The sequence below is a fragment of the Balaenoptera acutorostrata genome, chromosome 6 (genome assembly GCF_949987535.1).
Source record: "Balaenoptera acutorostrata chromosome 6, mBalAcu1.1, whole genome shotgun sequence".
Lineage (NCBI taxonomy): Eukaryota > Metazoa > Chordata > Mammalia > Artiodactyla > Balaenopteridae > Balaenoptera > Balaenoptera acutorostrata.
In genome coordinates this window covers 117,315,007-117,325,646 of record NC_080069.1, presented here as the reverse complement: position 1 = coordinate 117,325,646, position 10,640 = coordinate 117,315,007, and the positions used below count along the sequence as shown (strand labels likewise).

Genomic DNA, 10,640 nt, shown 5'->3' with positions numbered 1-10,640 from the left:
CTGAAGCACCTTGTGCTCGGATGGGAAGGCCTTAAGGGAGTGTACGGGGACCTCTGAAAAGTGTGTGTGTCCACAGTCCTTGGTACCTGTAAGTAGGTGCTGGTAGCAATCAGAGGTTGCTGAGGCAGTAGGGTAGGAAATAGAGTATAAAGAGAAACACTTGTAAAGATTTCAAATATCCCCTTATAAAGCACCCCTAGAGCCTCACAACCAGCCTTGCATGCAGCTCCCCATCACCACCACAGCCTCCCACCCTTACCTGCACAGCCTTACCACCACCAGCAGCTAAACTGATTGAGCACTTATTCAGTGCCATCCTCAGATCTAAGTGCTTTACATGATCAGCTCCTTTCATCCTCATAACAACCCCATGAGGGAGATAACATCATTATGCCCATTTTACAGATGAATGAACTGAGGCTTAGGGAAGTTAAGCAACTTGTCCTGCTCTCCCCTGGACCACTCCACACTTCCATTCCCCCTGTCTCTGGTCTCATTACAAAACTTAATACAAGATGTCAAGGTGGGCACATGCTGGGCTGCACAGCCTGAGAAGTGAATAAAAACAGGTTACAGAATGGGAAGTAGGGCGTCCCACTTCTGTGTAGTGATGCTGGGAAGCATGTATGTTGGGGGAGAGATCTTTTAAGACAGAACGAAATTCTCAACAGAGGTTCTGTCTGGTAAGGTGCAGGTGTGAATATTTTATTATTTATCTAAATAAAGGAGTTAATATTTGTAAAGTACTTAGGATAGTGCCTAGCAGATGGTTAACTGCCATAAAAAATAATTATATTACATAAATCTGTGTCTTCCAGTTTTCCTGCAATAAACATGTATTACTTATACAACAGACAATAAAAGTAATTTGTAAAAGACTTCTGGCTCCATTAAAGTTAATATGAAGGGAGGCTTCTTTTTTGTAGGAGGAACTCAAGATTTGATGACTAATGATTCAGGGGACTGAACCCAAGGAAAGAGTCAGAAATGACCTCCAAGTGCCAAAGGCAAGCCTAGCTGACCACGAGAAAGCAGATCCATAGATGTTCTTGGCAAGACTCAGTTCGTGGGAGGCCTAGTTTTATGGAAGGGACAGGAAAATGCCTTCTGGACTGCAGCCCACACAAAGAGGTCATGACCTGATTTTCTGAGTCAAATATTTATTTGGCAAAGTTCCTTCCTGATAAGGCAGCCATGTGAGAGGAGTAACCATGGCCATCACCCAGCCTCCAAAAGCATCTTCTCCAGAAAACGAGGAACCAAAAGTCCCCCTTCTCCGCTGTCACTTTCGTGTCATGATGGAGACGGCACGTGGAGGACTGCCCACAGGACAACAAAGCGTCTCCGAGATGTTCCCTCCTCACGAGTCACAGGGCAGCAGTGGAAACTGGACCCAGGGGCTGGGAACCTTGTCCCCGTGCTTCACTGGGCTGTAGAGAGCTGGGCAGGAAGGAGGGGCCCCAGAGGACAAGGCTCTAAGGGGCTACAGTCCTGGCTGCTGACTCCCTGGGGGCAGGCGGGGCATCCAGGCTCCAGCTGAGGCTCAGTTTGGAGTCACAGGCGGGCTCCATCCCCTCCGAGGCCCAAAACCGGTCCAGCTAGGAGGGGCAGCCACTCATGGGAAGGGGCGGTCATCGCCCCTCAAAATGGGCTGTGATTTGCTCCAAAGTCTTTCCTTTGGTTTCAGGGACACAGGCCAGAGTGAAAAGGACACTGAAGATGCAGAAGGCAGCGGCCAGCCAGAAGGCACCGTAAGGCCTGAGCACCTCCTGCTAAGAGAGTGGAGAGGCCGTGCATGGACGCGGCAGGTCAGGAGCCCTCACGCCCCAGCCGAGAAGCCGAGGCCCCAGTCGGGGCCCACCCCGCCCAGGCTCACGGGAGTGGAGGAGGTTCCGGGCTCCGCCATCCAGAAGCCTGAGCTGAGCACTGTCCAAGGTGTGGAAGTTGTGTGGCGGGGACACTGAGGCTCACTGTGACGAAGTGACTGCCCCCAGGTCAGAGACCTGCTATCAACTGACAGCTGGGCTTCCTCCCCCAGTGTCTGACCCCAGGGCCCACAGACCTCCGCTCTACTGGCGATGGGGGCGTGTGCACACACGGGGACACTCAGGGCCCATGCGTGGAGGGGAGAGGGAGCGGTGACTTTTGGTCAGTCAGTCCACCCTCCCAGCCCAGCCCCAGTGACCTCCCAGGTGCCGGAACCAAAGGCCACTCCCTTTCAGCTCCTCTTCCTCTGGGACATGGTGACCTCACCCCTCCCTCCGTGAAGGCTTTCTCTTGGCCTCTCAGCACTGTACACCCCCAGGTCACTCTTAGGTCCTTTGGTGCCATCCCCCTCCTTTACTGTCTGTCCCCTCCAAGCTCCCGGCAAGTAATTTCCGCCCCCAGGCCTCTGCTCTGGTCTTCCTGACATGCCCCCTGGGGCAGCACAGGCTCTACACAGAGTCCGGTCCAGCCCCAAGCATCCACTCCTCTCATGACCTGCCTCCCCTTGCCCCAGCCCGGCCTCCTGGTGCTTCCTCCTCCCACCACTGTGCACTGTCATACCAGCCCCTGTCATAAAGGCGACCCTGTCCGTCTCATTCACTGCTGCTCTGGCACCCTGAACAGGCCTGGACATGGTAGGTACCAGGAGACCTGGGGGGGAATGAATGACTGAACAAATGGCTTGACTGTCTGCACCAGAGTGGCCCCCGTATTGGATGGGAGGCCCTGAGGCAGGGACCATGTCTGCGTCAGTCCATCCATGAGAAGGTGGCAAAATGTTGAACTGAACTGATGCTCCCATCAACCCTAAGAGGAAGGTACGTTACCCTTCTCCATTTCCGGTCAAGGAAACTGGTTCAGAGACGGGTGAGCAGCACACCCAACGTCACCCAGCAGGGAGGCGGCCAAGATGGGGATGGAGCCCAGGCCTGTTGACTCCAAAGCCGGAGCTTCTCTCACAGCCCTGCTTCCCAGCCCGTGTCCCCAGAGTCCAATGGGGGAGGAGGTCAGCCCTGCTGTCCTTGCACCTGGACAGCCTGGAGGTTCCTGAGTGGCCACAGCCTGGGTTTCTCGCCTGCCCCGGCCCGTCTGCTCCCCCTCACCCCTGACCAAGATGGTGTCTCAAGATGCTGGGGCCTCAGCCTGCATGCAGAGCCACGGACCCCAAGTCTCTCGCAACAAGAGTAATTCTGAAAAGTGCTTCTCTGCCGACTACGACGTGAGGGGGAGGCCATCGGGGCCCGCGCTCACCATGAGGCTGCTGAACTCTTTTGTCACGAGAAAGGCCATGAACCAGTTGGTGAGGACGCAGACGCCCGTGGCCACGCCCTTGACGTGCAGAGGGAAGATCTCAGACATGAGGAGCCAGGGGATGGGTCCCCAGCCCACAGCAAAGCCTGCGGGAGCAAGATAGGCGTCAGGGCCCACGGGGCTGGACCCTCAGCTCGCCGCAGACCACCTGGGCTGAAGCCTTGCGGGGCTGGCCAGCTGTGGCCTGAGGGGGCCTGGATCCCAGCCTGGGCCCGCCAGCTCAGCACCTTCCCGCCGTGGGGTCTCAGGCCACTGTCCTCACTTCTTATGCGTCAGGCCTTTGCTACGGAACGGGACAAGGAGGGGCCTGCTTGGAGGGCTGTCGTGGAAGTCGTGTGAGAGGAGCAGAGACGGGCTCAGCTTGGTGCCTGGCACGCGGTCAGAGCTGCAGACGCAGAGGTGAGGCCGGTAGGCCTGGCCTCACTGGGAGCCACAGGAACCCGGTGGTGACAGGGCGGCCCCCTCACCCCCGACTCAGCCTCCCCACTCACCGGCGATGAAGAGGCACATGCTGCCCACCGCCAGCCAGGCCAGCCCCACACTGCCACTGGCGGGCTCCATGGAGACGGGCGCCAAGAGGTCCACGTGCGAGGAGTTGCTAGGGCCGCCCTGGGTCAGCTTGAAGTAGGCGCCAAAGGCGCTGGTGCTGAACACCATGACCACACCTGCAGGTGGAGTGCGGCAGTGGGCAGAACGGGGCAAGGGGAGGCGGCCCGCGGCCCGGGCACGTGGTGCTGGGGGGCTGGAGTCTTCGTGCACTGTGGGCCACAGCAACGTGGCCCGGATGCCTCTGAGAGGGGCAGTGAGCAGAGCCCTGCCTTACTGCACTCACCCCAGCCCAGCCCTGCCAGCCCCGGCTTGGACCTTGAACCTCAGCAAACTCCAAAAAGCTCCTGGAAGCAGACCCTCCCTGGCCCGAGGAAGCAGGAGCAGCCACAGAGGCCAGACCCACTTTCCCAGCAGCACCAAGTGCTCGGTGGGGCTCAGAACACGAGGAGCCTCACTCGGATCATCCCCTGGTCCTCACAATGGCCCACGGTTACCCCCGTTTCACAGAGGGGAAACAGGCTCAGGTAAAGTCACTTGCCCAGAAAGACCACAAGCTTCTGAGCCACTTCAGCCCCGGGCCCTCAGTTTCCTCATCGTACACTGGGCCCTGATGGCGCCTTCTCGTAGGTTCACTGCGAAGGTTAAGGTGTGATGCAGCGATGCCGTTAGCACGGGCCTGGTCTGGAACAAGGGCTCAGTGAGAGCTCTCCTGAAGTCTTGGCCTTGTTCTCAGGGACACTCAGCCATTGTCCTCCTCCCTCAACGTGGTGACCTCAGCAAAGACCCTCCAGCCTGTGGTGGGAGGCTGGCCTGGGCCACCCACCTGCAGAGGGCTGAGCCGTCACCCTTGGGCCTCACCTGACAAGGCCAGGAGCAGCCTGCGCCCGGCTCTGTCCATGATGAGGGCCGCTACGGCCGTGAACAGCACCTGGATGATCCCCACGATGACCGAGGCCAGGCTGCTGTCCTGGGGAGACGGGCCGAGGCGGGTCAGGCGAAGACCCCGGGACTAGGTCCCACCCATATGGCATCCAGGTGAGGCAGGCTGGGGCAGAGGTCTCTTTACCTTGAACTTGGCCTCCTCAAAGATGGTCTCTGCATAGAACATGACAGCGTTGATGCCCGACAGCTGCTGGAAGGCCATCAGTGAAATGCCGATGATGAACGGCTTGTAGACGCCAGGACGCCGCAGCTGGGCCAAGTGGAAGCCCTGCTCAGACGGAGACCGGGCATCAGTGCTTCTCTCTACCCTGTCCTGAGGGCGCCCCAGCTTTGAGCCCACCGTCCTGAGGCCTGGTGGAGTAAGGGAGCCTCTGCTTCTTGTCCCGGCCCCACCTGAAGCCTCTGCTTCAGGTCCCTGCATCCCTTTAGCCTCCGATTTGTAAGGTGACAAGATCCTCACCTCCCCACGGCCCTTCCTGATTTGTTGGGGGATCCACAAAGATGTTCTATGAGCAAAGAGCCCAGGGCTCCCGAATCCCACCAGCCTTGGGTCTGGGCCTGGGCCAAGCGCCACCCCCCGCCCCACTGATCCTCACCACCACTGCCGGACACGTGCTATGACTCCCACTTTACAGATGAAGAAACTAGGGCTAAAGATGGGAAGGTCACACAGCAGGTAAGGGGCAGAGACTCAGTCTTCTCCCCTGCCCGACAACTCCCTGTTTAAAAAATCTAAGTCCTCAAGTCTGCACGTGCAGTTTCCTCTGATGTGGCCCGGCCTTTCTCTTCCTGGGACAGGAAGATCACGGCTCAGGCTTTCCCAGGGATGTCCAAGGCTGGGGCCCAGCCAAGCAGTGGGGCTCGAGCAGGCCTCTGCTTGCTGGCACACAGGACAACACCCCCAATCCCACCCGCCACTGTGTGTGTACAGCCTTTGCCACAGACTGTGTTGACCTCCCCTGGCTGCAAAGGGGCGAGACCTCATGGTCCCCTCCCCCCAGCTCTGGCTCCCAGCCCCTCACCTGGTGCTCAGCCCCAACAGGGGGCTCTTCCCAGCCCTGCTCGGAGCCCCACAGGAACTGCATGGCGGCCATGGCTTCCTGGCGCTTGTGCTGAGTCAGCAAGAAGCGAGGGGTCTCAGGCATGCAGCACATGAGCAGCAGCATGAAGGAGGGGGGCACACAGCCCAGCACGGCCAGCCAGCGCCACTTGAGGACCCAGCCTGGGTGGGGTGGGGTGGGTCAGACATCAGAGCTGGGGTGAGCCAGCCTGGACCTTCTCTGGGAGTGCCTGCCCCCTCGCCAACCCCAGGGACACAGCTTAAGGGGTGGGGACCTCACTACCTTTGCATGACTGCCCTCGGGTTTGTTGTTGATATTGTCATCATTATTGCTAAGGGCTGTGGAAACGATGGGGGGTGTATCAGTGAATATGTACGTAGCCATTAAACAAAGGCGCTCGCTATGTATCGACGTGGTATATAGCACCATTCGTCTAAAAGGTAGGAGCGGGAGGATAAATATGCATAGTCCTCCTACATGCAGACTCTCAGCAAGGCTGCCAAGAAGCAGGCAAGGCTGGCGCCTCCGGAGAGGAAGAGGGACAGAGTTGGGGGAGACTTTTCACTGAAAACCAGTCAATCAAAACTCACAGAAATTGATCAATGAAAGTGCAGATTATGATGACCTGGAGGAAATTCTACGGGTGTGACCCACATGTCTGTACCGAACGTCAGTGTCTGTGCAGGGGCTTTGGCATACTGCTGGCCCCGCAAGGCAGCTAGACTGCTGGCAGGACTCTGAACGAGAGTCAGGATGGTAAGTGGGTAAAAATGAAAGACCACGGACCCGCACGTCAGCTACTCTGAAGAACCAGAGGGCACGTGCCCCGGACCCTGCCACGGCCCGTCAGGCCCGAAACCCCCATCCCCCAACGGTTCTCAGGCCATTCCTTGACAATTCTCATTTGGGGCCTGCTGCCAGGCACTTTTCAAAGTGTCACTTAATTTAATCCCTCAACAGCCTCAGACTAGGTAGGATTATCTCCACTTAAAGATAGGGAAATTGAGGCTCCCAGGGGCGGTGTGACTAGTCCAAGGTCACACAGCTAGTAACTGGCAGATTCCCCTAACCTGGGACTGTCAGATATGAAGCCTGCCCTCTTTCTATCCCAGCTCAGTTCCAGTCTGCCTCTGGAAGCTTCCTCATGCTGGCCCCAGCTCTGACCCTCAGGTCCCCTGGAACCTGCCTCCTTCAGGCTGCAAATCCAGTACTGATTCTGAGGGAGACAGGCTTGGGTTCTCCAAGCTCTCAGGCTAAAGACTCTGGAGTGCCCCCTCCACCCCCAGAACCCTAGTTTGTCACCACACAGCGAGGTACTGACCTAACCAGTCAGCCCTCCCCGCACTCCTGGAATGGGCTTCTGCTCTGGGAAGATGAGGACATCATCTTCTCCAGCTCTCCCCAGAACTTTGTCCCAAGACCCGCATGACCCAGGGTCTCAGGGAGGTGGTCTGGGAACCTGGCATCTTGGGCAGTGGCTGTGTGACCTCAGGCAAATCCCTTGACCTCTCTGAACTTCAGTTTCTATATCTGTAAAATAGCCACAAAGCCATTAACAGTTATCAAAAGAGACAACATGAAAACTATACCTGCCAGATAGGCTAGGAGGATGCCTATGACGACCATCAGCTGCACACAGGAGCCGAGCAGCCCCCGTACTTCGGGGTAGGCAATTTCGGAGATGTAGACCTGTTGGTAATTAAGATGGGACTTTACTTGGGGTCGAAGAGTTCTTAAAACTGAAAACTCTCAGCCATTCAGAGCTGAGGAGAGCCTCAACTGGGGCAGCTGCAGGCCCAGTGGGCTCCTAACTGCAGGCCCTGGTCAGCAGAGCCCTCCGCATACCTCCCTGCCCCCACCAAGTGATCTGCAGCAGGTGTTTAAAGGGTATAGAAGAGGCTGCTATGTGTGTGGGGCGGGGGCGAGAAGGGCTTTTCAACCTTTCATTTACTGTAATGTATACCCTTGACAAAATGCAAATTCTGATGCAATAGGTGTGCGGTGGTCCAAGATTCTGCCTTTCTAACCAACTCCAGGTGACACCCAGGCTGCTGGTCCAAGGACCATACTTTGAGTGGTGCCCTTGGAGTGAAAGCAGGAACTCTTCACCTCAGTTGCTACCAGTGACTGCCACGGCATCCTCTGGGCTCAGGAGCCAGAAAGCCCTTGCCCATGCTTCTAGGTTATTCCATACCTTATGCCCATGTCTAAGACAGGTGTGTTTTTTGCCCAGTAAAAAAACCCTCCAAAATATAAAATCCAACCTAGCTGCTGCCTGTTACCCAGCAAATGCAGTTGAAAGGAGTGGTAGGTGCAAAGGGATGGATTCTGAGCTACTGCTCTCAATCTTGACCAGGTTAGGGTGTGGGTGGTTGATCATCCAAACTCATGACCAGCGGCAGTTCACGGGTCACCCCGCAATCCCAGCTGCCAGGGTCCATAGTCCTTCCACAGGCCATGCCAGGGCCAGGGCTGTATGTGCAGGGTCTCACTGAAGCCTCACAACCACAGCACGAGGTAATGCCATTATTCCCATTTTACAGGCGCAGAGAGGTGCTCTGCCCTGGTAAGTGGCAGAGCCGGGATTTCACCCAGATGTCCAGCTCCAAAGGCAGCCTGGGCAGTGCTGGGTCAGGAGGTGGTGAGAGAGAAGCAGGGGAAGTGGCTGGAGGACCGGTTCCTGAGCAGTAAAGGGGAGCCGCAGGTCCCAGCAGCCTTCGCCCCTGGGGACAAACCAGAACAGGATTTTCCTGCTAAACTGTAGTCAGTGGTCTGAATGACAAGGGGGGGATCTGAGCCATACTGTGAGGCTTCTGTTGACCATCTACAGATGCCATCTTATTTGCAGAGCGAAAGAGAGAACCTGTTAAGTGGCACCATCCTGGGCTCCAGTAGTAGCTTCACCACTGACTAGCTGTGCCTAAACAAAGGACTTCACGTTTCTTAAGCTCACTTCATCTGTAACCAGGGACAATAACAGCAGCTATTTCCAAGGCCCGTTGGAGTGTAAGGAAGACGAAGCAGGGAAAGGGCATGGTGCCAGGCAGGCAGGAGGCCGCAGCCAGGGGGAAACAAGGCCCCCAGGTCTGCTCCTTCTCCCGAGTCCCAGGGCGCCAGGCTGGGGGACACACTCACCGGGGCCACTAGCGAGGCAATGCCGCAGGCCAGGCCGGTGAGGAGGCGGCCTCCGAGCAGCATCCAGACGTTCTGAGCCGCGGTGATGACGGTGAAGCCGGCCACGAAGGGCACGGCGCAGAGTAGGAGGCTCAGCTTGCGCCCAGCGCGGTCCACGAGCCAGCCGCCCAGCACGCCCCCCGCCGCGGCGCCCAGGGTCACGATGGCCTGGGGGCGGGGCGACCGCCGGCTGAGGAGGGGCCGCCGGGGGGTGCCGCGGCCCAACCTCGCCCTCCACCCCACCCTCAGCGGCCTTGCGGGAAGGGGATGGGCGACCCCTGGCAGGGGAGCCGGGACGTACTCGGCGGAGGGTCTCAGTGCCCGCCCGAAGCCAGGCAGGGGGAGGGTCCTGGCGCCCATCTTAAGGGTGGGCGAAGGAGGGTCCCAGGAGGGCTAGAGGGTGAGCCCGAGGCCTCACCCCGAACCAGGAGGCGGCGGCATCGTCGAGGCGCAGCGCCGGGGGCGCGGCGCGCCGCAGGCTCGGGATGGCCGGGGAGCTGTAGCCGAGCGCGAAGCCGAAGCTGAGTGGGCCCAGAGCAGCGGCGAAGGCGGCGAGGAAGACGCGGCGGCCGCGGGGAGCGCTGCTGGGACGGGGCGGTCGGTGAGCGGGGCCTGGCGCAGCGGGAGGGGCGAGGCAGCGCCCCCGGGGCTCGGGTTCCCCTGTCCACTCACCTGCCTCCCGGCGGCCTCAGGAGTGGCTGGGTCTCCTCCTGGTCCCCAGGCGTCATGTCCACGGCCAACACTTGCCCGGTCCGCTCCGACGCCTGAACTGCCGGGGGTCCCGCGAGCGCGGCCTGCACCGGCCTGTCAGGCCAGAGCCAGCCAATGAACGGTGAATGGTGGCTCTGGGGCGGGGTCGGAACGGCAGCGGGTATGGGAGCAGCCAATGGGAACGCAAGGCGGTGTTCGCCTCTGGGCTAGGAGCCGCCCTTGAAGTCAAAGCGGACCAATGGAAGCAAAGAGCCGGTAGGCGAGGAGCCCTGGAACCGCCCCTAGGACAGAGCTATCCAGTGTATAGGTGGGGCGGAGTTTGTAGCTGGGCCGGAGCACACAGTCATCCAATAGGAGTGTGATGCGAGCTCGGAGGCGGGGTCATATAGATGCCTCACACCGAGCCGGCCAATGAGGGTGGAGGGCGGGGATTGCACTTGCTCCTGGATCCGCCTCTCAATCTAGCTTCAACCAGTGGGGCTAGGAGCTGGACGAAGGCGGAGCACGTGGGCCGCGCCCAGAACTTCCCGCCCCCACTCTGGGCAGCAACACGTCCCCTCCGTGGTCGGATCTGCGGTCTCTGTTTGGCGTTAACCGCTGCCCTGGGGCCTGGGCACTTCTGCCCACCTAGAGCCGCAAGGCGGAAGGTCTGCAAACAACGGTTCTGGGCCACTCTCTCGGATGCTGAGCCTGGCGCTGCAGCTGGGTTGCCGGGGCAGAGGCGTGGCCCTTGGCGCCGCAGCCCACCTCCGTGCACGTCACGACTCGGGGTGGGGGTGGGGTGGGGGTGGGGGTGGGGCGGGGGGAGGCCCAGGTTGCCGACAAAGACCAGGACCTTCGGGTGCTGTCCCGTGTTGGGCGGGGTCCCTCATGCCTCATAGCTGTGACTGATCTGGGCTTAAATCA

At 59.1% G+C, this 10,640-nt stretch overlaps 1 protein-coding gene across 4 annotated transcripts; it reads right to left on the bottom strand.

Annotated features, from left to right (window-relative positions):
- Positions 1 to 805: 805 nt before the first annotated feature.
- SLC2A8 (solute carrier family 2 member 8) lies at positions 806 to 9,840 on the bottom strand. Of its 4 annotated transcripts, none has more exons than XM_007194656.3 (10): positions 9,696 to 9,840; positions 9,442 to 9,607; positions 8,985 to 9,191; positions 7,439 to 7,538; positions 5,811 to 6,010; positions 4,913 to 5,056; positions 4,705 to 4,813; positions 3,789 to 3,962; positions 3,238 to 3,383; positions 812 to 1,769 (listed from the first exon to the last, which is right to left on the bottom strand). In XM_007194656.3, the coding sequence occupies exons 1-10, from the start codon at positions 9,749 to 9,751 to the stop codon at positions 1,632 to 1,634; spliced, it is 1,440 nt and encodes a 479-aa protein (XP_007194718.2). In that variant the 5' UTR covers positions 9,752 to 9,840; the 3' UTR covers positions 812 to 1,631. The 4 variants fall into 4 exon arrangements, with proteins under 4 accessions (XP_007194721.2, XP_007194718.2, XP_007194719.2 ...); XM_007194657.2 differs by having other exon boundaries at positions 813 to 1,769; positions 9,442 to 9,604; XM_007194659.3 differs by lacking the exon at positions 3,238 to 3,383 and having other exon boundaries at positions 806 to 1,769; positions 9,442 to 9,604.
- Positions 9,841 to 10,640: the final 800 nt, after the last annotated feature.

What these genes read in the sequence shown, in the direction of transcription:
- SLC2A8 (XM_007194656.3), bottom strand. Translation starts at nt 9,751, where the DNA reads ATGACGCCTGGGGACCAGGAGGAGACCCAGCCACTCCTGAGGCCGCCG. An exon ending in TTGAGGAGGCCAAGTTCAAG is followed by an intron (nt 4,814 to 4,912) that starts GTAAAGAGACCT and finishes CCGTCTCCCCAG; the next exon opens with GACAGCAGCCTGGCCTCGGT. An exon ending in CATGTGCCTCTTCATCGCCG is followed by an intron (nt 3,384 to 3,788) that starts GTGAGTGGGGAG and finishes TTGCTCCCGCAG; the next exon opens with GCTTTGCTGTGGGCTGGGGA.